The sequence below is a fragment of the Leptodactylus fuscus genome, chromosome 3 (genome assembly GCF_031893055.1).
Source record: "Leptodactylus fuscus isolate aLepFus1 chromosome 3, aLepFus1.hap2, whole genome shotgun sequence".
In the NCBI taxonomy this organism is placed as follows: Eukaryota; Metazoa; Chordata; class Amphibia; order Anura; family Leptodactylidae; genus Leptodactylus; species Leptodactylus fuscus.
The window spans coordinates 91,334,611-91,362,184 of NC_134267.1; the positions used below are offsets into that span (position 1 = coordinate 91,334,611).

At 39.8% G+C, this 27,574-nt stretch overlaps 1 protein-coding gene across 6 annotated transcripts in view; it reads right to left on the reverse strand.

Moving 5' to 3' along the window:
• Nucleotides 1-422: 422 nt before the first annotated feature.
• Nucleotides 423-27,574, reverse strand: part of EYA4 (EYA transcriptional coactivator and phosphatase 4) — a 195,689-nt gene continuing 168,537 nt past the window's right edge. For all 6 annotated transcript variants that reach the window (XM_075267939.1, XM_075267943.1, XM_075267942.1 and 3 more), the window contains 7 exons: nt 22,814-22,903; nt 16,858-16,916; nt 15,592-15,752; nt 11,774-11,888; nt 9,715-9,836; nt 8,192-8,292; nt 423-1,330 (listed from right to left, as the gene is read on the reverse strand). In XM_075267939.1, the coding sequence (XP_075124040.1) occupies nt 1,250-1,330; nt 8,192-8,292; nt 9,715-9,836; nt 11,774-11,888; nt 15,592-15,752; nt 16,858-16,916; nt 22,814-22,903 (729 nt within the window). In that variant the 3' untranslated portion in view covers nt 423-1,249. The remainder of the gene's footprint in view (nt 1,331-8,191; nt 8,293-9,714; nt 9,837-11,773; nt 11,889-15,591; nt 15,753-16,857; nt 16,917-22,813; nt 22,904-27,574) is intronic.

A 27,574-nucleotide genomic window follows, 5' to 3' on the forward strand; every position in this document is an offset into this window, starting at 1 on the left:
TAGGCTAAATAATTGATGGCCTTTCATTCACTTAAACGGAATTGAGCTGCGATCAAGCCATGCGACTCATGAACATGTCACACGTCATGTGAAGCGGAAGTAGCTCTTAGGTAGATTGAAACACCTGATCCACAGGCGATCCACAGGCGTTCCACATGTCAGACTCCCATGGATCTTCATCAGTAGCTTGCATGTGGCTTCAATGTTTACAAAAAGGAAAAAGATGCAAGCGTCTTACAATCATTGCTAAAAATATAATCCAACCATGTCTCAGGGTGATTTGCATCTTTTTTTTGAATAAGGAAACCCTTTTCAAGAACCGTGTCGAAGTGTGTGTGTCTAACCTCTTACATCATGAAATATTACATTTAGAAATAACACCAGGCATCCTTAATATTAGTATTTTTTTTTATTTATTCCTGCAACAAATACCGGCTGCTGTTGGCAGCCTTTTTTCTGTTTCATAGATCAGTTTGGTCATGAATGAAGAAATCATCCCAAATGAAGATTTCACATAACTACCTTTCTCTTAACCAAAAGTACATTGTAACACGCAAACACTGTCTTGTCTTTAAGGCACAACACATCATTATCCACATTCTCATTGCCAAACCTATAAAAGAGACAGCATGTTAATCTTTTTAGATCTCACCACCCACTGCCCAACCATCCCTTCCCCCCGACAAAAAAAAAAAAAAAGGAAAATAGAAACGTTACATCCACTTTCAAAATCAGCTGCTAATAAAATCACAGTAAATTATTATTTGTTTTGTCAATAATTTACACAAAATTACAGGTCTAGACATGATTGTCATCATATAGTTGGAGTGCATTTTATATTCAGATTTTCCGGGTTAGGTAGGTTTATGTCTGATTCACACCTCAGTGCTGAGAATGAGATCCCATTGTGAGGAATGTTGAACACCACCTCTTCGGTCGGAAAACATGTGCCTATGTTCATCAAGAGTTCCGCACATCTTCTCTTCACTACGGACTTCCATTGACCGATTCTTTCAACTGTCCAAGGGTACTAAGTGTCACTCTGCAGCACTCAGAGTCTTAATTTTCCTTCATCTAGCAGTCTGAATTCTTTGTCATCAATCATCAATGTTGATTTTCCTTTGTTTAAGACAGTCCATGTGTGTAAAAAGCCTGAGGCATTAAACCACACATAAAAATTCAGTGTGTACTTAAAATATATATATATATTTATGTACATATTAAAAAAGGCCGTCCAAGATGCAAATAGTTACAAATATTCTAGTTCCAGTGCTTGATGAAGAGCCAAAAGATCTGAATGACTTGATATTCTCCAAAAAGGCATGTTATTCTGCACAGAGAAAAGGTTACAATTAATAATGAATAATAAACTCCCTAATACACGTAATATCTAAAATAATAATACTAGGCTAGGACATAAATATGCCAAAAATGAAGGCAATGCATATGTAGACAGTAGGAGAGTATCTTGGACACCCTCATGCAGGGTGTAGCCTACAAATAGTACACCATATGAAAAATGCTTGGATCAGGAGCTGCAGTTGTGGATATTTTAGTGGATATTGTTAAAGGGGTTTTCCAGGAACAAAATTAATTTAAAAAAAAAGTCTGTTTGTGCTATTAGCGGGTTAATAAGTGACCACAAATACCTTTAGCATTGATTTGTGTGATATCTGAGTTCTCAGGGAGCTCCTTGCACACTCTGCATTTGTTTATATCTGCATCTTGCTGTTGTTTGCCTTTACTACAACTCCCATGATTCCTTGGGCTGCACCCTAACAAGCCCACCCACTACACCCTCAGCAGCCATCTTTAGACTCACAGTCACACAGAGAAAGCTTCAGGACAGGACAACTCTTTCTTTATGCTTTTCTTTTGGCATATGGTAAATTTATTTCTCTCTTATGATGCTGCATAGCATACAGGGCAGCCATTATGAATTTTGAGCCCCCCCAACACAGTGTAATGCTCCACATGTTATATAGTTCTACAAAGTGCCCTCCACAGTACCATACTCCACAGTGGACCCCACACAGTATAATACTCCACAGTGGCCTTCATACAGTATAATATTCTCCACAGTGGCCTCCACACACTATAATATGCTCCACTGTGGCCCCTGCGCAGTATAATATGCTGTACAGTGGCTCCCACACAGTATAATATAATGTACAGTGGCCCCCACACAGTATTATATGCTGTACAGTTGCCCCCACACAGTAGATTGTTCCACAGTGGCCACCATAAAGTTAAATATGGTACACAGTGGTCATCGAGCAGTATAATGCTCCACAGTGGCCCCCACACAGCATATGAACGATAGTGGACCCCACACAGTATAATATGCTGCACAGTGGCTCCCACACAGTATATTGCTCCACAGTGGCCTCTGCACAGTAAAATATGGCACACAGTGGTCATCATGCAGTATAATTCTTCACAGTGGTCCTCACAAAGTATAATATGCTGCACAGTGGCCCCCACACAATATTATGCTCTACAGTGGCCCCCTCACAATATAATATGCTCCACAGTGGCCCCCACACAGTATAATATACTCCACAGTAGCCCACCAAGGAGGCCCCACACAGTGTAATATGCTGCACAGTGAACACCGCACAGTATAACATACTCCAGTTATACTAACAGTTGAGCTACATAATAAAGCCCATACATAGTTCCAGTTGAGCTACATGAAGGCTTTATTCAAGGATTCCCGGACACACTACTGCACATGCATTCACAATACTGCAATGGGCGGCCAACGCCTCCTCTTCGCAAAATGTGTCGGCCACCCATGATTGTGCAATACAGCTAGTCGGCTTCCAGTGGTGACATCCCGGATCCGGATCTTCCAGGAAGACATGGTAAGTATAATGGGCTTGGGGGTGATCTCCTTTCTGCTGCAGCTGCAGTGTCAGCAGAAATCCAAAAAGTGGGCCTGGGGCAGTTATATGACCTGCGGGTCGAAGAGGACAACCACAAAGCTTTCATGTGAGAGGTACATTAGAAGGTTGGTGGGAGGGGGTGGGGGGGCATGGGGGCTATGTTAGTAAAAAATCTAATTTTCTTGGTCAACCCCTTTAAGGGTAAAGCCTAAAACCTGCAAATTTAAAGTCAGCTTGACATAATCAATGCTGTATGATCAATGTAGGAAAAAAATAGTTTGGCTTTTTAGGGGTAACATATAACTGATTCATTCTGTCTATTACAGTAATTTAAGGCACATAGAGATAGCTGTATTATGCCTTGAATGCCAATTTTCTTTGAATTGGCATACATTTACCCTCTTGTGTACAGCCTGGTGGAGGGTACACATGAATAAGGCCAGTCTTCATAACAGTGCTCCATAAGCTCCCTCTAGTGTTGGCTATTTGCAGTCAGAACTAGACCATTAACATTTTTTTTTATCTGAATAGGATTCTGGGCCTTGTTAGATGAACTAAACAAGATGGTGTTTAAGTGTGGGAATTCAATTCAGGATTCACCAGTGACATTATTGAATACCTGGTACTGCATATTTTTCAACACTCTGTCCTTGCATTACTCATACAAATGTATGAACAAGCCTTTTATTGCAAGATAATGTATGGATAAGATAACTCTTGGATCAAATAAAATACTAACAAAAATTGTATAAGAAAAAAGTTTGGTATTTTAGGGGAAATGGTGTTACTTGTCTACATATCCTTAATATTATATATAAAATATAAAAAATGATTCCTGTTGAGGCCCCACTTGGATCCCAGAAAGGAGTAAAACATAACTTTTAAATATAATAAAACTGGGTCACAAGGCTCTGATAAATTTCTGGAGCGATGTATCAAATACCTGAAGTATAGTGTTATTAGTTTTAACGATATTGTGAAGCCATCAACCACACTTTGCCTGCCCAGGCGATAATCAATGTTTTGTTCGACACTATAACCATTCACTTATGTAGATAGACAACCAGTGAAGCGTTCTACTAAACATAAAGAGTAAAAGTTCTCCTGCAGTGTTTCTGGGGCCGCTCTAATAGGTCAAAAGAGCAATACACTCTTTCCCAAGAACATATACACAGTGTCTACACCCTTGATCATGATACAAGGAAATATGAGCATCCCATGAAGGAGATATACAATCTGCTCATAAAAAATACATCTCTATGCGTTTCTTCCCTATCAAAATAGCTGGGATCATCAAGAGGTTCAAAAATCAAAGTCTAAGAATGGGCAAAATAAAAATCTGCAGTAAAAACTGCACTTCCCGTGATCCTGGCAAGACATATAAAGGCCCAGGCCACGCCCTGCTCTTCCCTGTGTGACGTCACATGATCTGATTAGTCACGCCTCCATTAGTCACATAGAAACCAAATGATGCCAGGTCCTGTCCTGTGAAACACAGCACTGGCAAGAGGAACAATAAATGGCTGAATTCTATAGCATTATATAGACACAAACACATAAACACATTCTGCTGGAAACTCTATCTATATGCAATGCAGTAAAGATAGTAATATGTCTAATAGTGACACAGGGAGCCTCTAACTAAATGGAGAGAAGAAAAAGAGAAATATAAACATTGCCAAAAATATGTAATGGAGATAGAAAATTGAATGGGGAATATGGAATATTGCAGAATATGCGCAAGATAAATGGATACATACATGGAGGTCCCGTGTGGCAGAAATGCAGCTTTTTTTTTTTTGCATTTTTTTTTTTTTTAACCAAAGCCAATAATGGCTACAAAAGGAATGGGAAATCTTAGGCCGGGTTCACACGGAGTTACGTGCCGCGAGATTTGGCACGTAGACGCCGCGTGACCCTTTGCGTGCCGTACACGCTCCCATTCATTTCAATGGGAGCGGGGAGCGTATGCGCCGCGCTAGTTTGCGGCCGTGAATAAATGCTGTATTTCCACAACGTGGTGGCTCAGCCAGATAAAGGTATTGCTACTGTTTTTGGTAATGATCTCTAAGTTTGTACATCATAATTATTTTTACTAAAGATGTACAGTAATGTAGAAAAGTTTTAGACAGGTGCGGAAAAAATGCTAGAGTGTTAATAGTTTATTTCTGTCAATTAACAAAATGAACTGAATGAGCAAAAGGGAAATCTAAGGCAATATTTGCTATGAGCACGTTTTGCCTTCAAAACAGCATTCGTTTATTTAGGTACATTTGCGCAAGTTTTAAAGGAACTCAGGCTAAGGCCTCATACTGCAAATCGCTGCCTTAAAAACGCTGCAGAAAAGACTGCAGTGGAAACGCATCACATTTTTTTCCACAGCGTTTTTGCAGTTTTCCTCTGCAGACTCTGTCTCTACTATACCTAATGTGTGTATAGATAGATAGGTAGATAGATAGGTAGATAGATAGATAAATAGATAGTAGTAGAAAAAAATGCAGAAGCAGCACAGCATACAAACCGGGTGCAAAGCCAAACTGGAAGGTGGCTAATCTTCAACTTTATATAGAAAATGGAAAAAATGGCAGCACTCCAATATTTAGAAAAAGTGTGGGTTTATTCCAAGCAGCGACATTTCGGTTCTTATCTGAACCTTTCTCAAGCAAAGAAGTGAGGAAAACCAGCAGTTTAAATAACAACCACATCATATGGTGCATAATTACAATTAATTAGTTAGCATGTGAATACAATGCATCACAGCATCAAAACACACTTAGGTGGAGTGAAAGATACAGTGTAACAAAGTGTTATGATGATCTAGTAACATTTTTCAGATCAATATAAAAGTGACACATATATATAAAATCACACCATATATAAAATATAAATATGAGGAGGAGGAACATCCACTTGCTTTCATTAGTATCATGGGCGTTTATTCATACATTGCAGTGTCCAAAAGTGACTACTGTGCAAAATCAGAAAAAACAGAAAAAACATGCCTTCCCAGGCTGAATATATCAATCATAGTATATCCCTGCACGTTTCGGGTCGTTTGCGCGACGCTGATGTAGGTCTGCCATAATATACCCTTCAATTGGACTATAGCTAAAAAAAATTAAAAAAAAATTAAAAAAATTAAAAAATATTTCTTTAATTTTGGGCCATATTATTATTTGTTTATACTTTATGGTTTAGATTAAATTATTTTTGATTTATTAATTTATTTTATTTATTTATTTTTATTATTTTTTAAAAAAAATTTTTGTTTTTTTATTTCATTTTTTGTTTTTTATTTCTTATTTCTTTTCTGGCTATAGCAACACCTGACTATGTAGATGCACTGTGTCTGCTGCTTGTTTTTTAACATGCAGGTTTACACAAGTGTACTGGGTAGTCTGGGTGGATGCCAGCTTTTGGTATGCCGCACATGACTTTAGTTTACTCTGTGCGTGCAGGGATATACTATGATTGATATATTCAGCCTGGGAAGGCATGTTTTTTCTGTTTTTTTCTGATTTTGCACAGTAGTCACTTTTGGACACTGCAATGTATGAATAAACGCCCATGATACTAGTGAAAGCAAGTGGATGTTCCTCCTCCTCATATTTATATATGGTGTGATTTTATATATATATGTGTCACTTATATTGATCTGAAAAATGTTACTAGATCATCGTATATTTATAACACTTTGTTACACTGTATCTTTCACTCCACCTAAGTGTGTTTTGATGTTGTGATGCATTGTATTCACATGCTAACTAATTAATTGTAATTATGCACCATATGATGTGGTTGTTATTTAAACTGCTGGTTTTCCTCACTTCTTTGCTTGAGAAAGGTTCAGATAAGAACCGAAACGTCGCTGCTTGGAATAAACCCACACTTTTTCTAAATATTGGAGTGCTGCCATTTTTTCCATTTTCTAGATAGATGTATATACAGAAAACGCCAGTGTTTCTGTAGGTATAATTGACATGCTGTGATTTACAAAAACGCATTAACCATCCACATTGTGCTCCACACTGCTCTAATACACTCTGCTCCCCTCTCACTTCTGTAAGTGACAGGGCCAAGGAACCATGCTGAAATCTCACTTGACCCTGTGAAGTGTAACAATTTGGAGCACAGCCACCTTTGGTGCCCAGATAGCTAATTTGCATATTCTGAAATAAGTGAATATCTTTACAACGCAGACTCATATTTTCATGGGGAGAAGAGTGTTACGTTCAGCTGAGCCTGATTTATCTAACTGTGTTGCAGGTTTCATATGCTTCACCTTGGTGACAGACTCCCTTTAAAGCCACTAAAACATTGAACATTGTCACCCAAAATAAAAACATAAAATGCATACAAAAGATTTAGAAACTACTCTTACCCTCATCTCACTGAATGTAAGCGTTTACTGCCCTCCATTTAAGAAATTGAGGAATATGCAACTACCATGTTCTCTAGATATTTCCAAAGCTGCCCTTCTTGCTTCTAACACAACATGAATAGAAGATTATAGCCAGGAACTGGTATGTTTAGGTCTGTGCTCCTGAATGAGCTTTACTCTCTTATCTCTTAACCTATTTGCAGTAGTATGCACTTGGCAAACTCTTCCATGATCACAAGATAATATTTAGTCCTGAGTCAGGGGCTATGGTTTGAAACATAGCTTGTTTATAGAGTTTAAAGGGGTTTTCAGTCTAAATAATTGATGACCTATGCCTAGGACAGGTCATCAATTAAAGATCTGCCAGAGTTTGACACTGGACCAATGCTGATCAGCTGTTTGAAGAAACTACAGTGTTTGGGTGAGCACTGCAGCCTCTTCATTACTTACCAAATGTCATACATTTGTACAGTGATGGTGTTTGAAATTATGGCTCAATCCATTTTCTGGAATAGGATTGATGTCACATGGCCTGTGAAGTTAAAGCAGACCTCCGGGAATACTACTCCCACTTCAAACAGCTGATACACTGGGGTCCCAGGTATCGGACCCCCAAGATCTTCAATCGATGACCTATCCTAATGATAGGCAATCAATTACAATGCCCAGGAAAACCCCTTCAAATATTTTCATCTTAGTGGAATGCTAATAGTATATATTTTTATTTTCTAATTTTGTTTATTCAATTCCATACAAATAGTCACAAGGACAAATCAGATTGTCCACTGAATGTCTAAAAGTGGAAAAATCTAGTGATGTAAAATGAATCACACAAACATTTATCACTACTGCTATACACTACACACAAAGACACAGAAACATGTGAGCAAACACTTTCATGGCACACAAGGAGGTTTTTTACCTTTTTTGCTGCCTGTTCTTCTTCTACACCATCCCCAATTACAACATATACTACTTTTCTGCCAAACCTTTGTATTATGCGTTCAAAGCAACTTTCTTTCCCTGAAAGATAAATGAGAGCAAGGTTCAGTTACCTGGTTAGCAGCATGCTCCTCATCTTGGGAGTCCCCCACCACAACATAAGTTACATGAGAGCCAAATCTGGACAATATACGCTGAAAACAGCTTTCTTTGCCTGAAAAACAATGCAATGCTTACTTCCTGATCTAACTGCTCTGGTCAGGTATGTAAAGTTTGCAAGCATATGTGATTCTTCATTGACGCTTTAGTCAGCAGTACAGAAATATATTAGGTAGAGTTATTCATTATGCATCCAGCTCATACTCAGAACTCTATGGAGAGAGGAGAAGGAGGCTGATAATTGATTTGTTTGCCTCATTTTGTACTCTAGCACAGCCTTCTTTTCTCACTCCTTTCTATATAGACCAATATGTAAAAAGTAACTCAGCCATCTCCAGTTGTGCAGTGACAGGAAAAGGAAGTGGAGTGCAACAAGTACTCAGCAGTCCTGGTGTGGCAGTGGCGGGGAATCTGTGAATACATGCTCTACACAATTTTTATGAGACTGGAAAGCTACTTTGATTAAATTTTACTGTCAAATGGCAAGATTTGCACAGTCTCAGGGCATCAACTGAAGCCTGAAGAATTGCTCATTTCCCAGACCCACCTTTTATTTACTGTCCCAGTGCACATTCATCATGAAGGCCATAAACATAACCATATTTAGTTCTGGTGACAATTTAAAATGAAATATTTTGTAAAGATTTAAAGATTTTCTCTAACCATCTCAGATTTTTTTTCTAACCATCTTATCAGTTGGTAATAATATGACCATGAATCTAAGAACTTTCCAACTTTCAGCCATGATTTCCTTACTGGACTGGGTTATCAGGCAGTGAGTGTATATAGGAAAAGGTAACCCTGCTACTTTAAGGAAATCATGGTTGGATTTCTGACAAGTCCTAGACAATGGAAAGTACCTGCATTCAAGTTTGTATCCATTGGGAACTGATCGAGACCACAGACTGTCACCACTAAGATGGTTTGATAAAATCTTTACAAAGCATGTATCTTTAAATTGTCTACAAATTCAACAATTAGGAGAAAATCATTAAACTTTGCAAAAGTTTTCAATTATTTATTTGCAAAGAATGTTTACTTTTTAATTGTCTACAATTCAGAGTGAGAGTGTGACACCTTACATTGTAGTCTAAAGTGATGCAATGATAAGTGAATAGGATTCAGACTCCAATGATCAGACACTAATTTAGATCTCTACATTTATTTTTAAAGTAAAGTAATGGCAATGTCATGAAATATATAGAAGTCATAAAATGGACACTACACGTTAAATTGTCTTCTTTATTATAGTAAACCTATTCTATATCTACAGTATTGCACACAACAATCTTGCTTTCTCTAATGCTTGGTTGTATTTGTTGTAAAAGAAATAAAAATTCTTACCTATTTTAGTTGCACTATAGATATTTTCAATTGGAAACACTCCTCCTAGACTATATAGCAAGACCTTAGAAAGTGCCGGAATAAGTTGTGTTGTTGTTACCAAGACATTTACACTATTACTTCTGTAGAGGAAAAGAAATGGTACGTCATACAACAATTGCAGAACAGTCAGTTTACTAGTCTGCTAATGCATTATTTGGCTCCTGATATAGTGATCAGATGGCTTTAAAATAGTCAGAAAACCAAACGAATTTCACTTACAATAATGTTAGCAGAAAAAATCATGTTAAGAAATAGTGTTTTCTAGAATTCTTATGCAAAACTGTGTACAGACTAGAGATGAGCGAGTAGTGTTCGATCGAATACTAAGGTATTCGAAATACTCATACTCGATCGAACACTACTAGCTGTTCGAAGTTTAAGGTTCGATGCAGGACCAGCGTTGATTGGCAGAATGCTATACATTCTGCCAATCATCGTTGGTTCTTCTCTTAACTTTAGAAGTCTTCTCCGTGCAGCGTCCCCGCGGCGTCTTCCGGCTGGAATTCACTCTGCCTAGGCATCCGGCCTAGGCAGAGCCGACTGCGCATGTCCGCGCATGACCGCGCATGCGCAGTCGGCTCTGACTAGGCCCCGATGCCTAGGCAGAGTGAATTCCAGCCGGAAGACGCTGCGGGGGCACTGCGCCGGGAAAAGACTTCAAGGAGAATCCAGCCCGACCGTCACTCGTGGACTTGGTGAGTATAATTTTATCGAATTTTGCGTACCCCTGAAATGAGCATTTCCCCCCATAGACTATAATGGGGTTCAAAATCCGTTTGAACAGTCGAACAGTGTGCGGCTGTTCGAATCGGATTTCGAACCTCGGACATTTTAGTGTTCGCTCATCTCTAGTAAAGACCAACAGTATATCCTCTATTTTTATTGTTACTCCATAATGTTCTGCTATTGAGTTTAAAGGGAGTCTGTCAATAGAAGCCAGCATATCAACCAAGCCCCATAGATAAAAAAGTTACGGTCACCTGAATAAACTGGTATTTTTTCCCTTTGAATCAGTACCTATGTCATCTCGGGGCTAAGATATCACTGCTTACCACTTCAGAAAAATGGCAACACCATCATTGCTCCAAAGAGCTTATTTACATATTGACACGAAAGGTTAACACTAGAAAAAAAGAACACCATTTGATTCAGGTGACCTTAATATAGGTGTCTGTGTGGCTGCGTTGATACTCTGGGTTCAGGCGACTGACAGACTCTCTTTACTGTATAAATATGTGCAGTAAGTGCCTAGACTTCCCCTAGTAGTGGCAGCAAACATGTATTATGTCCATGCAGGTGATTTAGAGTTCTGTTAAAGACATGTGGAATTCCAGCTCCTATAAACATGTTCTAAAATGAATTTGTACTGAAAAATTAACATTAGATTGAAAAAAATGTAGTTACTGTATTTATTATGTCAAATCCCATATAAGTAGTTTAGTAGTATCCATAATAGTCCATACCCTATGCAGAACATCTACTCATTTCATCACTGATATATTCAGAGCTTGCCATATCTAAGTAATACTAATCAAATATGATGATCAAAATGAATTTATGTTAGTATTGTTATATATGGATCTAACCTTTCTTGGACAGTGTTGATTTTATAGGGAAGAAAGTAAAATGTGTACATCTCGAACTATCACCTTTTGCTAGATCTGAATTTTCATTGCAGCCATATCTGTGAAAAGCGTAAGCCTGCTTTGTCACATTTCCTAATATACATCAATATGAAGAAACTTCCTAAGATTGTGTGTGTGCTTGAAGGAAGCAGTGAGCTATGTGGAATACTGTAACTGTTAAAGGTATGCCCATGACACCTTCTCAGGCCACATTTGGACACAAAGATTATGCAGGGCTGTAGAGGGAAAACACTGTCTACCATTGTGTACCCTGACTGCATTTGTATCTGCTTTAAATTAGTTTGGCAAAGAAATAAATTACAAAAACAAGTTTTAAGTGACATTGTAACTGTGCATTTAGTGATGAAATATAAGCATACATTGCGACTTACCTTGTGCTAATGAGTGATAGTGATTTAAGTGCATTTGAGAGCCAGGAGTCTGTCAGGACTTCAAGATCTGCTCGCAATTGAAGCCAGGCTTCTCTCTTAGCTGGGCCAAAAAGTCCTTCAGCACAAACAGGCAGGAAATCATAGATTAAATGCTGCTTTCATGGAAATGTGAAATGTTTTCTTCCATTAAATTTTACTTCATTTTTTAAAAATGATATGCAACCTCTTGTTATAGGAAAGTTACTGATTTATTATATGCAAAAGACTAACTAAATGATACCTTTGTACACTGTAAACCAGCATGCAGACTCAAAAGCAGTGGTGGATCCAGGCTTTGCGGGGCCCTGAGCAATTGACTTTGGCGGGGGCCCACTTACTGGGGGGGTCTGGGGGCTCCCCCAGGATTTAAAAAAAAAAAAAAAAAAAAAAAAGTTAGCCCTAAAATGCGTTCTATATTCAATTCGAGCCGCTTTAGGCCCAGGAGGGCTCTACAAAAAAAAAAATAAATAAATACTGGATTGTGGTTTTATTTAAGTATCTCACATTGATTCACTCTCTGCTTGCTTATGGGGCTCGATAAGAGGTCGTGCTTCTAACCAACCTGCGTTTTTCGGTTAGGTCCGGATTGCAGGGCCCCGCTGGCTCACCCATTTTTTGTGGGCTTCTTTAAGTATTTCACACTGATGCAATAATTTCGGAGTGAGAAATTTCAATATAACAAATTTCTATGTCTCTTTTACTCTTTGCTTGCTTATGGGCTGGTTGAGCTTAAAGGGGCTCTATCAGCAGAATTAAAAAGGCTATTCAGGCACCGGTAAAGTTATATTAAAGCCCCCCCCCCCCCATTTTAAAATAAAACCCTAAAACAGAGTATGTTCAACTTACCGAACCTAAAGGGGGGGCGAGCATTCAGGGTCTGACGTAATCTTCAGCCACGCCTCCTCTTCCAGCTTTGTCCTCAGGTCCCGTCTAACTAGTGACCTGACATTGATAAAAAAAAAAAAATGGCATGCGCAGTAGCATGCTGCTTCTACTACTGCGCATACGCCTGCGCCATTTTTTATCAATATCAGTTCCCAAGTTAGACAGGAACGTTCTAACGTCCCCGTGCACGTTCGGTAAGTTGAACATATTCTGTTTTAGGGTTTTATTTTAAAACGGGGGGGTAGTTTGATATAACTTTACTGGTGCCTGAATAGCCTTCTTAAAGGCTATTCACACATATGTGTGTATATAACATATATTATTATATGGGTTGGAACAAGTTAGCAAATAATCACCTAACCATAGGATTGCTAATAATTTAAAGATTGGTAAGGGGTGTTTACATTACCATTATTAATGTCCGTTGCTGTCTTCCATCATAGAAGATAGCATCCATCATGTTTTTTACATTAGTGTCAATGGGAAAGGACCCAGTCTGTGACCGGACCGTTCTTTGTGACAACTAATGTCTGTTGCTGTCATCACATGATGGAAGACTGCAATGGACATTAGTAACTGTAGAGTGAACTCCCGCTAAGGGTCCCAGTGGTTGTAACCACACCAGTCAGCAAATTATTCCCTGTCCTATGCTGTCCAGAAATCCCACTACAGATTAATAGCATTGCAATATGTCTGTGTAAATGTCTGCTCCATTCAGAAGGGAAAAATAGGAATCATTTTATGGGTCAGATCCGAATGGGTTAACTATCAGTTATTTACATAACTTTCTACCTTGTTCCAAGCGCTAACTGAATACAAGTGTGTACTTACTGTGTCAGTCACAGAAATACTCAAACAATGTCTTGCCTATATGGTGCAGCATAAGGTACTATTTAAAATAAGGCAGAGACTTTTGTGTATTTTTCAGTGAATTAGCCATTTAATGGAATCTGCTGTGCTGAGTCTTTCTTCCCTTCTGATATGGTTTTATATGGTTACATTTCCCATTATGCCACTGACTCTTCCAAGAGAAATAGTCTCACACTACAGATTTGAGCTTTGAGTCTTATCTAGAGGAGCAACTGATAGATCAGTAATATACAGCTTCTGTCCCCCTACCTAAGAGTCATAGTACATTCTTATGTGATACTGCTTCACATAGCTCCTCCTACTCCTTTCTCCCTTTCAGCTCTTCCAAGCAGGAGGCTGGTAAGAGCAGTGTGAAGCTGCAGCTGCTCTTTTTGTGTTTGTGAGAAAAGCGCATTACATATGTTGTTGATGCATCTGATAGAAATACACTGGATTGTGTGCAATGAGAACACACAGACAGTATACCAGTTGTTGTGTCAATCAGTGGAGTTCTGTAAAGCAAATCATAGTAGGGACTTGCCTAGTATATGACCGCACTTGTGATCCCATAGGTACAAGGAAGTAATAATATCTTCAGATATAGTCTATACAAAGGGGAACATTGAGTGTTGAACTAGATGGGAAGGTGTACGCATGCTTCCTGGAGTATTGTGAGTTAATTTATTACTCTGTAATTTATAACTTTGTTTGTACATGTCCTATGATTTGTAAAGTGCTGTGCAATATGTTTGGTGCCATATAAATAACAAAAAATTTATTAATTATCTGATATGAATTTACTGGATTTCACCCACAAAGGAGAGATTAACATTATATCTCCACAGGAGAACAAGCTCTGTACAGGTGGTCAGACTGGGGTCACATAAACTAGGTGCCCATAATAAAAGGCTTAACAATATATGGATGCCACTGAATTGAAATAAAACAATTTAATGTACACAACTGGTGACACTAGATGTCCAAAAGTTGTTCAACAATGTTACAAATACAGTCTAACAAAAAGATTCTCTTCATCATCTACGTTACTGAAAGGGAACTTTAACTACAACTTTTTCACCTTCTATTACCCTGCTGAAAATGAACAGTCATACAGTGAACCAGGGGCATAACTACCGGGGTAGCAGTGGTAGCACCTGCCACAGGGCCTGGAACATTAGGGGCCCAGCGACAGCCACTACCGCTGCAGGAGCCGAGATCAGTAAATGACGACGTGGGACCCACAAACGTTGTTATTATACTTGGGGGTCTTTTCAGAACCCCGTGTATAATGATCGGAGGCCCAGGAGACGTAAGGGAACGAACATAAAAAACAGTGTTTCTTACCTTTGTGGGCAGGCTTCAGTCCTACGTCTGTGACATCCCTGATGTCACATGACCAAGGCCTGCATCCCGGGTCATGTGACGTCCTGGACGTCATTAAAGATGGCCGACACCACCGAGGAGTGCAGCGGAGCCAGGGAAAGGTAAGTAACAGTGTTTTTTATGTTTGTATCCTCCCCTGGATCTCTGATTATTATACTCTGGGGTCTGAAAAGAACCCAGAGTATAATGATTGTTCATGGGTGTTCACAATGGAGCATAATACTGTGTGCAGGGGCCATTATGGGGCATAATAGTTTGTGCAGGGGCCACTATGGGGCACAATACTGTGTGCAGGGGCCACTATGGAGCATAATACTGTGCGCAGGGGCCACTATGGGGCATAATAGAGCACGCAGGAATGCAGGGGGAGTTGTTAGGGGTCTTCTGCGTCGATCTTGGGGGACCATGTCAAAAGTTCGCCATGGGGCCCTGCCATTCCTAGTTACATCACTGCAGAAAACTATTGTACAATTGTAAATGTTTGTGTGAATGCGATGCTTAATACACAGCAGAATGACCTTAGCCCATGCAGGGACAAAATTATCTGGTCTAAGAATCGCAATGCTATGAACTACTAAGCACAGTACCAGCATATTTCATTTCCTTACTTTCTGGTAATGAAGAACCATGTTACTGAGATTCTGAAAATAAATGTAAAATACCTCCTACATTGTTCTTGTATGTATTGTACAGCTCTTTTACTCGTCTGTATCTGAACGCCAACTTTCTCATCCAATCCACGCCACCCCTCACACCAGTTGGTAAGCAGAGTGTTGTACTGCTTGCTGCTGCCCGGAATCCATCAGTGGCAAAACTGTAAGAACTTTAAAAGAAAAAAAAATGCTACTTAAAAAAAGTTAAAACCCTTAAAATTCTGCACAAAAAAGGGGAAACAGAAATAGATTTATATTTGTTCACCTCAGATATTATAAAAAAACAAAAACTAATTAGTGATTTAATGTGATACATAGGAGTTCTGTTCATAGGAGCTTACTATCTAAAAGGAATGGGAGATAAAGAAACAAACACTGAAGCATACACTATGGTACGTGCATTAAAAAGTGATATTGCATTGTGATAGACTGTGTAGTTGCAAGGTCTTGAAATGCTTTATCAATGCTAGTCTTAAGAGTCAATCTACAGGTTGTATGGGAATGTTTGAAAAGAGGTAGAGTGAAAAATGGACTGATGAAGGAATATTGAAGCAGGAGAAGAACACAAGAGAATCCCTGCAGTTTTACAGAGAGTACTTGCTTTTCTTCTACAGAGAACAGATATGCAGTAAGCTCAAAATCATCTTTATGTTTACATAGAGAGATTTACACACTGTCCGAGCTTTTATCAGCAAACTGAAATTAGTTGAACTGATTGTCCTGACCACAGAGCAAATGAGAGAACTCAGCCCGTCCAGAGAGCCAGGAGTCATCACTCCAACCTATTCTCACAGGACAGGCACCAAGGAAACACTGCAAACAATGGGAGGAATAATCTAACATAGCAGGCAATACAGCATTTCCAAAGCAATGTATTTAGGAAATCTATGGAATTGATATAAATTAGCATTATAGATAGGATCCTTGAGTTGGAAATACCCCTTTAAGGAAGAGAGCCCTGAAGTATTGATACACATCAACAAATAGAGGACAAGGAGAAATTATAGTATTAGCATGTAGGACATGTTAAACTAGGGATGCTATGTTTTATTGTACATACAGTTCAGAAAATATGATCTATTGTAAAAAAAAAAAAAAAAAAAAAAAAACCTGCTACATCTTTACCATCTGCACACTATAAAGAATAAAATATTAACTTAAATTCTTTATAGCCTATAGTAAAATCAGGACACTCCTAACTACTGCCACAATTTCAATGTTTTCTCTTTTTTTCACTATAATACTGTCATTTATTGTTCAAATCTGATACAGTACCTTAAGTCTTGGCCATTATCATCTGAAGAGACATCATCAACATGGACCTGATCACATTCCTAAAGAACAAAATATATGAAAAAATTAATAAAAAGCAGTATAAAAATAAAGTCTACTGCAAACTATATTGACACTTTTACTTTGCACTTTACTGTTGAATGTGTAACAACTTTTGGCCAGTAGATGGCACCAAATTACAGTGTTTCTAAACATAACTAAAATATCAAACATAGATATGCAAAACTTAGTGAAGCTATATACTATTCTTAATAACGATTTTTAAGAACTAACAAAAGAAACGGCAGTATGTGGTTTGGGGAATCAATTGAAGAACTTTAAAAAACAAATCTTGCAACTTTCCATCATTCCATAAGCTGAGCAGTATCTTTCATTTCAGAATTAAGGAGCTGTATAATATGAGATCCCATTGTAAGGACAGAAAATGATTTTGGAATAATTAATTTTCTAGTTGCATGTTCAATGGCATGGCAAATTCTTTATTTCACTCATTTTTGCTACTTCATGTTCTTAAATTTCCCAAGGTTCTCCCTGATTCCATTAGCGTTTTTGCATTTCTCGTTATGATGAGACTATTTCAACATGGCAAACGTTAATATGATGGCATATCACGATCACCTTTCAGGAGTAGATTAACACTTTATATATCGTGGTAGATGAACAATATTTCATATAATTTAGCTTTTGATGATAAAATACAATATCCCACCAAATCGATAAACCAATATGTGTTGCATAACTATAGTAGATAAAACTACTTGCGGAAAGTTCCATATTGGTGGATTGCTCAAGAGCTTTACAATTTCAAGGGCAGCAGAGCAGATAGCTAGAATAATAATCTTTCATTAGCTTTAAGCCATCTGATGCAGGGGTAATCTGTGGCATGCTTGTTTTATTAGGACCAAAGGGATATAACAAGCAAACTAATACCAAACTATTACACCGCATAATAGTCCACATGTGTCGCATGGAAAACGTCTTAAATATGATTTGCTAATTATAAAGGAATGTCCAGCGCACTTGTCTAACTGAAGGAAGAATACACCTGGAAACTGGATTAGAGAAAACTTTCAGCACCATTGTAAAGTCATTTATTGAAGTTATGGAGTTGTAATGTGATTTCTTTTTCATGTTTTTAAGATTGCTGAATAACTTCTTTGCTGCATTGTTACTATTACATTATAGCATTATATAGGTCATGTTTTATGCATGCTTCGGAAGTGGTCATCCTCCTTATGGAGGAAAATGGTGAGGAATTTGGTGTGCTAGCAGAAACAAAAAAGAACCCATTGAAGTCAATGGGAAGCTTTTTTTCAGCGCTGAAATTCCACACCAAATTCCTCACCATTTTCCTCCGTGTGACTGCACCCTTACTTTGCTCAAAGTTGGTTAAGGGATCCAGTTTATGAAGAAATTAATTTAACACAATAGTGTACCATACTAAGAAAACGCTTGCAAGGCAACAATTCACAAAGCAACCACTGGGTGGGCACAGAGACACATACAGGATATCACTTTGTGCTACAACATTGCCAGACAATATTATCTTGAAAAGTTTATAACAGTCCTTGGGGTCTCATCTTCCTCTTGTTTGGTCACACACTTTCAACATCCACTTTCTAAATGTTTGTTCAGCTGACAACTGTCCCCAAAAAAACTTACCCCTCGTAAACATCTGCATTCAGTATTCCCTTCGAGGAGTCCATATGGGAACCCCCGAACGGAATACCGAACGCAACGACAAGCGGTGTGCAGTAAAAGCACAAGGACCCCATAGACTATAATGATGTCCGTCTGCAAGTCCCGCGATCACAAATCATGTGGGCAGGAAAGTAGATTGTGAACTACTTTCCTGTCTGCATGATCCCTGCGGTGATCTGGCGGGAAGTACACAGACCCCATTTTAGTCTATGGGGTCTGTGTGCTTTTACTGCACACTGCTTGCAGTTGCCTTTGATATTCCGTTCGGGGGGTCCTCATGCAGACTCTCTCGGATGTAATACAAACGCAGATGTGAATGAGGCCTTTCCCAACATGCATAAAAGGTTCAGATGTACTTTTTACACAAATATTGAGCGGCTATTTCAAACGAATATCAAATATTTTACTGTTCGCTCAACTCTACTGACAGGTGCTTTTTTTTACATTAGTGGCTGCATACTGTATATTAGCTTATTGTTCTGCATAACATTAGAGATGAGCGAACAGTGAAATATTTGAGATTCGATATTCGTTTGGAATAGCCCCTCAATATTCGACTAGTTGAACGAATATTGAACCCCATTATAGTCTATGGGGAAAAATGCTTTGTTTCAGGGGAAGCCACACTTCGACTCAGGAGAGTCACCAAGTCCACTATGACACCCCAGGAAATGATGCCATCACCCTGGAATGCAACTGGGACAGCAGGGTAAGCATGTCTGGGGGCATCTAACATGCCCAAGTACCTGTATTTCGCCACTATCTCGTTGGGATCCCTGTCAGCTTGCGATATGCGGGAGCTGACTTTTTCCCATAGGAATGCATTGACCAGCGTTGATTGGCCAAATCTCATACAGAGTACAACATTCGGCCAATCAATGCTGGTTCTGTCGGAGGCTCGTCTGTGAGGAGCCAAAGTCTAAGATCTGTCCACAGCAGTCTCCATTGTGGTCCGATCTCAGATGTAGCAGAGCTGGCCGTGAGCTGAGCTCTGCTACACCCAACAATCCCTCCATCTACTCCTCCTATCACACACACAGCTCTGCACTACACCCAACCATCCCTCCATCTACTCCTCCTGTCACACACACAGCTCTGCACTACACCCAACCATCCCTCCATCTACTCCTCCTGTCACACACACAGCTCTGCACTACAACAAACCATCCCTCCATTTATTCCTCCTGTCACACGCAAAGCTCTGCACTACACCCAACCATCCCTCCATCTACTCCTCCTGTCACACTCACAGCTCTGCACTACACCCAACCATCCCTCTATCTACTCCTCTTGTCACACACAGCTTTGCACTACACCCAACCATCCCTCCATCTACTCCTCCTATCACACACATCTCGGGTGTAGCAGAGCTCAGCGCACACTCAGCTCTACTACATCATTCCCAAGTACCTGTATTACGCCACTATCTCGTCGGGATCCCTGTCAGCTTGCGATATGCGGGAGCTGACTTTTTCCCATAGGAATGCGTTGACCAGCATTGATTGGCCGAATGCCATACAGAGAACAGCATTCGGCCAATCAACGCTGGTTCTGCGGGAGGAGGCAGAGTTTAAGATCGGACCACAATGGAGACTGCTGTGGACCGATCTTAGACTCTGCCTCCTCACAAACGAGCCTCTGGCAAAACCAGCGTTGATTGGCCGAATGCTGTACTCTGTATGGAATTCGGCCAATCAACGCTGGACAATGCATTCCTATGGGAAAAAGTCAGCTTGCGCATATCGCAAGCTGACAGGGATCCCGACCAGATAGAGCCCTAAAGAGCTGGGTGAGTAACATTCCCCCCTAAATAAAGGTAATCCCTACCTAACCTTGCCTGTACATCTATCCCTGTCTCACAGTCACATAGTTCACAGTCTCATATGACCCAAATCTGAAATGGACCATTCATATAAATTGGAGGTCACCTGAATTAGCCAGCCAATTACTTTTTCCAATTTTTTTCGATGCCTCCGTTGTTGTAGTTCCTGTCCCACCTCCCCTGCACAGTTATTGGTGCAAAAAAAGTACCAGGGAAGGTGGGAGGGGATACGAATTTTTAGTGCGTTTGCCTCGTGGTGTACGATTAGAATCGAATACCTCGAACAGCCTGAAATTTGACCTTTCATATGTCATAACACTGTACAAAGGCTCTATACAACACGCAATGCACAACAGTAGCGTATGCTGTATACAGACAAATGGTTGCTTTAACCATTTCTTGGTAGAGCAACTTGTGTGCTTAGGCCCGGTTCACATCTGTGCATGGGTTTCTGTTCGTGCAGTCCACTTGGGGATTCCCTCCCCCCCCCCCCGACAGAAACCTAATCCGCATAAAAAAAGCGGTTACCTTAGGAAACTCACACACCCATAGACTATTATGGGGTCAGTGTTGTTTCCGCATGAAAAATGTGAAGAGAAAAATGCTGCTTGCACCACATTTTTCTGTGCACTTTTCATGCGGAGAGGGGAATGGAACGACCCGAACGCAGAGGTGAAACGGGCCTTCGAGTTGTTGTCTTGCTGAATGACTCACAGTTCTCTTGAAATTCAGCTCACGGACAAATGCCCTGACATTTTATTTAGAATTTGCTGGTATAAATCAGAATTCATTGCTACATCAATGAAGACCTGAACCATGATAATACCACCGAATTTCAGAGATGCAATGAAGTTGTAATGTTGGAATGCATTGCTTTCCTTTCTCCAAACATAATACTTCTCATCCATCCACAGATATTATTGATCTTTAGCAACTGCAGCTGGGCAGCAGCATTCAACCATTCCTGAAGAATGGGCTTGAATTTACTCTACATGTACATAATCTGTCTGACTACGGGTTGGTCGCATCCAAACTCTTGAGAGATGGTTTTATAATCTTTTTGAGCCTGATGAGCATCAACAACTCTTTGGAGGAGGACCTCAGAAATCTTTTTTTCATGCTATAATACACTTTCACAAACATGTTGTGAAGATCAGACCTGACTCTAATGTTACCTTCAAATTATCTGCTAATTTTAAAGGTTCACTCACTTTTTATGACATTGGATCATTTTCTTCTATAAATAAATGACCGAGTTGAAATGTATTCACTCATTCATTTGACTTGGTTCTATTTGGCCTGCTCCTTTCGCCGCCCGAGGCTAACTGCAGAAAGCCGCCCCCCCCCCCCCCGCCGGGAGGAGGGGGCGGAGCGGGGGCATGGCCGGGTGGGTCGGGGGTGTGGCCGAGTGTAGGGGGTGGGGCTTAGCGACGTTCGCCGGCAGAGAGTAGGCCCGGAGACTGCCTGCTCTCTGCCTGAGCGTGAGGGGAGGCTGCTGGAGCAGCGCTGCTCCAGTGGCCTCCCCAAACCACCGCTCGGTGATAAGCCAGTCCAGGACAGCTTGTCCTGGACTGGCTTAGGGAAGCAAAAATGCCGCCCTCCCTGAGGCCCTGGCATAGCGCCGCCTGAAGCGCTCGCTTCAGGTCGCCTCATGGGAGGTGCGGCACTGCACACGGGTTCTTTTGGTCCGGAAACTGAGGCGGAGGCTGCCTCAGTTTCCGGACCAAAAAACAGGTAACCGCTCCAGATTAGGCCCAATGAATGGGCCTAGTTGGGAGGAGGCCCATTCATTCACGAGGCGAATCCGCCTGAAGAATGAGCAAGTCGCTTCTTTTTTCCGGAAGCTGGAATAAACGGCTCCCGGAAAAAAGAACTGACCGGCTCCCATTGATTTCAATGGGAACCGTCTTTTTGGTCAGGATTTTGAGGCAAATTCGGCCTCAAAAGCCTGACTAAAAAACTACGTGTGAACTGAGCCTTTATCTAATATTAGGATTTGTGAAAACCTGATGTAGTTTTAGGTCAAATTGATAGAAAAATATAGAAACTTCTGAAAGTTTGATAAACCACTGCATATCATTGGTTTATTATTCTGAGAAACCTCTATTGGGCTGGTCATAGATATGGTAGTTTTGTGGGATTTTATTCATAACTTAACAATAGCCAGGGCAAAAAAATGTCCCAAAACAGTCAGGTCTACCTAGTTGGTAATAAAGGTATTGCCCACATACCACTAGGCACTCATTCATCTGCCATTTTCTAATAAGTCCTATAGAAAGGCACATACGTATAACAGATTGTTTGGTAAACATGCTAGTTTTATATCTCTGCTCATCAAATGAGAAAGCAACAGCTGCTTGGGCGAGCACTCCCAGCCCAAATTTAGCAACACACACACCAAAGATTCTGGCTTACCTCCAAATCATTAAAAAATAAGTGTGCATCGGCGAGGTTGAAAATCATTTCTTCCATCCGCAATCCAAGAGTCACAGCTGTTGGTGAATCCTTTAAAACATGAAGTATTACAAAGTCTCAATGAGATATGTAACTTGACTAAAACTATTCACATCAGGCATGGGATCACAGTTGTCTTATTCAGTTTCTTTGAAATCTCTAAACTATAAAAGTTGGTAAAGTGCTTTCCAGAGTTGTGTCAACACTGGCGTTGGCGTAATGTTCTTCCTGCCGCTGTCTGCACCCTCATTCATGTCTGTTTATTTCTATGCTATTGAGTATTTACCCATAAGTACATATCATAAAATTAAAGTAGCAGTAAAGGTTTTAAGTTGCTTTAATAAAGCTAAACTGGACCTCTAGAAGTGGCAGTCAAGGAACCAAAATGAAGAGCTTTTTCCTAATGTAGTGCTCTGCCCCTTGCTCAGCCCTGCAAGTCGTATATCACTTTCCAATTACTCAAGTCTAACATACCAAAGAAGTAACTAGTGGAAATGACTTGCTAAGGAGCAGGGGCGCACTGCATTTTGGGATTAGAATTTAAAGGACTTTGCCCCATTAAAGCTCCCATATATTCCTGCTGATGACAGTATACCATATGTAACCTATTATGCATAATTTTTCTTGATAGATCAATACCTTTATTTTTATTCACTTTTGTGCAAAGGACATACCAACAGATTCTTAACCCCATTGAATGACAAGCCACAGCTTTTCCATGCAGAATCCGAAACATGGATAAACAGATTAATCCTTCTGGACACTTATTTTTTCTTTTAGCAACTCAGACAAAAACCAATGGGGAATCTTTCTGAGATATAAAATATCTCATACACTTGTATTGAATGAGTACATAATGTAATGAGGATTTACCTGTAGGTGCAGATTTCACGCCTAAATCCTCATCAAATCCTGAACATGTGAACAGGGCCTTAGGGAACTTAGGGAGTTAAAAATACAGCTACACTGAGCATAACTTAGGGTCCTATTACATGGGCCAATGCCTGGTCATAGTGAGTGATAATTCGCAGTGTAACAGGTCGATTGTCTCTTGTTTAGAGGACTTTTTAAATGGCCTGCTGCAAACTGTATGGGGGCGACAATTGTTACTATGATTGTTTTGTCCTCAAATTATGTGTATATTGTCAGCAGCATAACCTTTGTGTCCACAAGATGATGTGCTACTGATGTAAAAAGATATGGCGAGCTTATAAATGAATGAGGACTTCTCTTTTGGTTGATAGCTGCCATGTCTACTCGGAGTAATGATCAGGAGTCAGCGATCATACAAATGCTTGTTGGCCTGATCAAAAACCCATGTGAAAGGGCCTTTACGCCGGAGGACATTTGTGCAAAACAAGGACCTATGTAAAGCTTTGCTGCTTTTTCCCACGTTACAGCTTCTTATTGGTCGTCCGAGCAGCAAAACAGTCTTCAGTCAGCGTATAGCTGGTGACAATTTCTCCCAACACTATGTACCACTTTCAAAGCTAAAGTTTTTCTATAAAAGTCTAATAAACTCGTCAAATATGTGTCCTTTTTTTTTTTATTTATTTTTTTTTTTATCTCTCACCACTCTTCCAAAATGTTTCTGCAATGGACCTTTAAGGAAGCTGATTCATGTTTTTAATGAGAAAAATGGAAATGAACTTGAATCAAATAATGCCACTTTCTTCAGCTGACTCAACTGTGGAACAACCCCCCCCCCCCTCCAACCCCCCGCAAGATTGTTAGAAAGTTCTCTACCTCCAATGGAGGCAGACCGCGGAGCTGCCAGGGAACAAACCTTACAGCTTGCAGAGCACTGTCCGACTCAGTAGGAAGGAAGTGGAGCAGCCATCTTTCCTCCTCTGCTACTGCAGGTATGAAGACTCCTTCACTTCATAGCATTTGTAACAATATAATGCTGCAGCAAATTAACTTTGCATATGGAAATGGATTACCTTAATGAAACAACCCGTTTAACCACAGTCAGACTTAATGCATAAGCAAGTCTTATATTATGATTAATCTGGATCTAGCAAGTTCTGTGTGCAAGGAGCTATTTATTAAATGGGTTTATCCAGTTTCCAAAAATTATCTGCAAATACATCCACAGCAGTACTAAATACTCAGTGTTCCCTTGTGCATTCTTTTCTTGGCTTTATTTTACTTGAGATTCCTTCTATCACTGTTATTTACATGCAGTGAATCTATGAACAAACTACATTTCCCATAATACATCTGCCTGATCTCCCCTCCAATGGAATCACAAATAATAAATCACTCCCACATCTGAGGTCACATGGTGCTGGGATGTTTTTCAAGCTCTCTCCCCTCCTCCCCTCTGTGAGCAGCAAACACAGGGAGATAAATCTTGGGAAATGTAGTTTCTTCACAGATTCACTACATGTGATTAATAGTGATACAAGGGGTCTCAAGTACAATAAAGCCAATAAAAGGCTACACAAGGCAACAGTGAATATATAGCACTGCTGTAGATATATGTGCAGATAACTTTTGGACGCTGGACAACACCTTTAGGCTAAGGCGCACATAGTGGGCTGCAGCCAAAAAGCACTGTGGGTAAAACCACGGCAGCAACACATCACCGTTTTCTCACAGAAAGTCTGCAGAGGATTTTCTGCTTCCATTATACCTATAGAGAAACCGCTGGCATTTCCGTAGGTATAATTAACATGCTGCGATTTCCAAAACCTCTCCAGTTTTAGAAATCGCAGCATTTCCGCTGCATGTATTTTTCTGCAGTGTATGGATGAGATTCACAGGGAATATAAAATGCTGCGGTTTTTGCCGTGGCTTTTTCTCCGTGACAAATCTGTGGCTTTTATACCACATGGGGCCCTGACATTAATGGTATATGGTGTACGATTAGAATTCGTTATCCCAGTGTATTTTAGAGTATTTGCTTTCCTATGTGTGCAAAGAAAAGCTGAAACCTAAGTCTCCATTATATGCAAAATCTTAAAATAAGATTAAGTAACACATGCCAGCAAGAGATCAATGTCACAGGGTGGCGAAAAAATTGTTAATAAGGGCATTGGAATGTACCATATAAACTTAACAGATGAAGATAGACTTCCAACACATGTGCTGTCTCATCAACCAAACTATTGAACCCAATTCCCCACTGAGAAAGGATTTGTACTCAGTCTTATGTTACCTCTCTGGATTGTGATCCACTACATATGACTACAAAGGAGATAAGGAAATGCTGCAGTCAAGTGTTAATAAGCAATGTCCAGGGTATTATCAGAAGTTATGTACTGCAGGTGTAGTTATTCACTCCATACCAATCTAATGGTTCATTCAGATGGCAGGTTGGCAGCATGTTGTTGTGGTGTTTCTGTCTAATCATTGTACACCCTTTAAGGATCCCAATGGCTGGAAACCCCTGTCCTTCATGTGCACTCGGCCCCTGGATACTCAGATGTCATTGATGACTGAATTATTTGCAATGCACAGAGTAAAATCAGAGGAAAATCCGCAGCAATGACCATGAATTTTGTACCGGCGCTGCTCTTGCTGTGATAAATCCACAATGTTTATATCCCCTGTTGACCAACAAGGTATTGTATTGAATAAAAACGTATGGATATATTCTTACAAGAACAACCTCACTCTTGTGTAGGAGCGCCTCAAGCACTTCAGTCATGTTAGGAAACATGAGGAAAGGCCAATGGGAAAGAGTCTTGAAGCTTAGAAAAACTAATATGCTCCTTTTCTTGGTGTGCCTTTATGATCTTGACAAAGGGGTCGTAGCCCCAAAATGTGTTGTATGCAGATATTCTTGGACAATTAAATACATAATGGAACCCATCATACTTTCTTTGTACATTACTGGAACGTCAAGGAAAACAAGCGAGTTCGTCTAGTGAATGCAGTGCCCTCAACTTACTGCCATTTGTATACCAATAAATTGTTGTGTCATTACACAACAAAATAGGTTCAGCCCCATTCTACATTGGGACTGCTTAGGTGCCCGCCTTCTGTTTACAATACTATCCAAGGAAGCGTTCTGCCTTGTTGCTTCCAGATTCTCTGGTTACATCCACTAGTGATTTTGGAAGAAAGCAGCTATGTTTTTTTCTGATGCGATATAACTCCTATGGGCTAATGCCCCACTTACCAGAACCGTAGTGTTATACAGTATCAGCAAAGTGAATGAGATTTTGGTTAATGTCATTCACATATCACATTAAAAAAAGAGCTGTGGAAAAGCTGCTTTTTTAAAAAAAAAAAAAAAAAAAAAAAAGCAGTATGTCAATTTTAGCTGTGGAATCGCAAGTGTTTTATAGATTTAGCCAGGGAAGGAAAAAAGCAGAGAAAAACGCAACAAAAACTCAATGAAAAATTCTGCAGAAAAAACACAATGCCTTTTCACTGTGCTTTTCTCTGCAGCGTTTTTTTTTTTTTTTTTTTTTTTTAGCTGCGTTTCGCTAAGAGCGGGCCTTTGATCTAAAATATATTAAAATCAAGTGCATGCCAAGGGTATAATGCTTGCGCACAGACTGAAAAATAAGGAATTATTTGTCATATATACTGTCATAATGGTGAAAATAACATCTGCTCTGTGTTATTGGTTACCTTATGAATCATTATTTTCACCACTAGAAATGGCTGCCATACTTTACCCTATAGATCAATACAATACACCACACAAAAAGGACACAGTAAGGTCACACTACCTTAAAAATCCATCTTACCTTATAGAACCAGCCC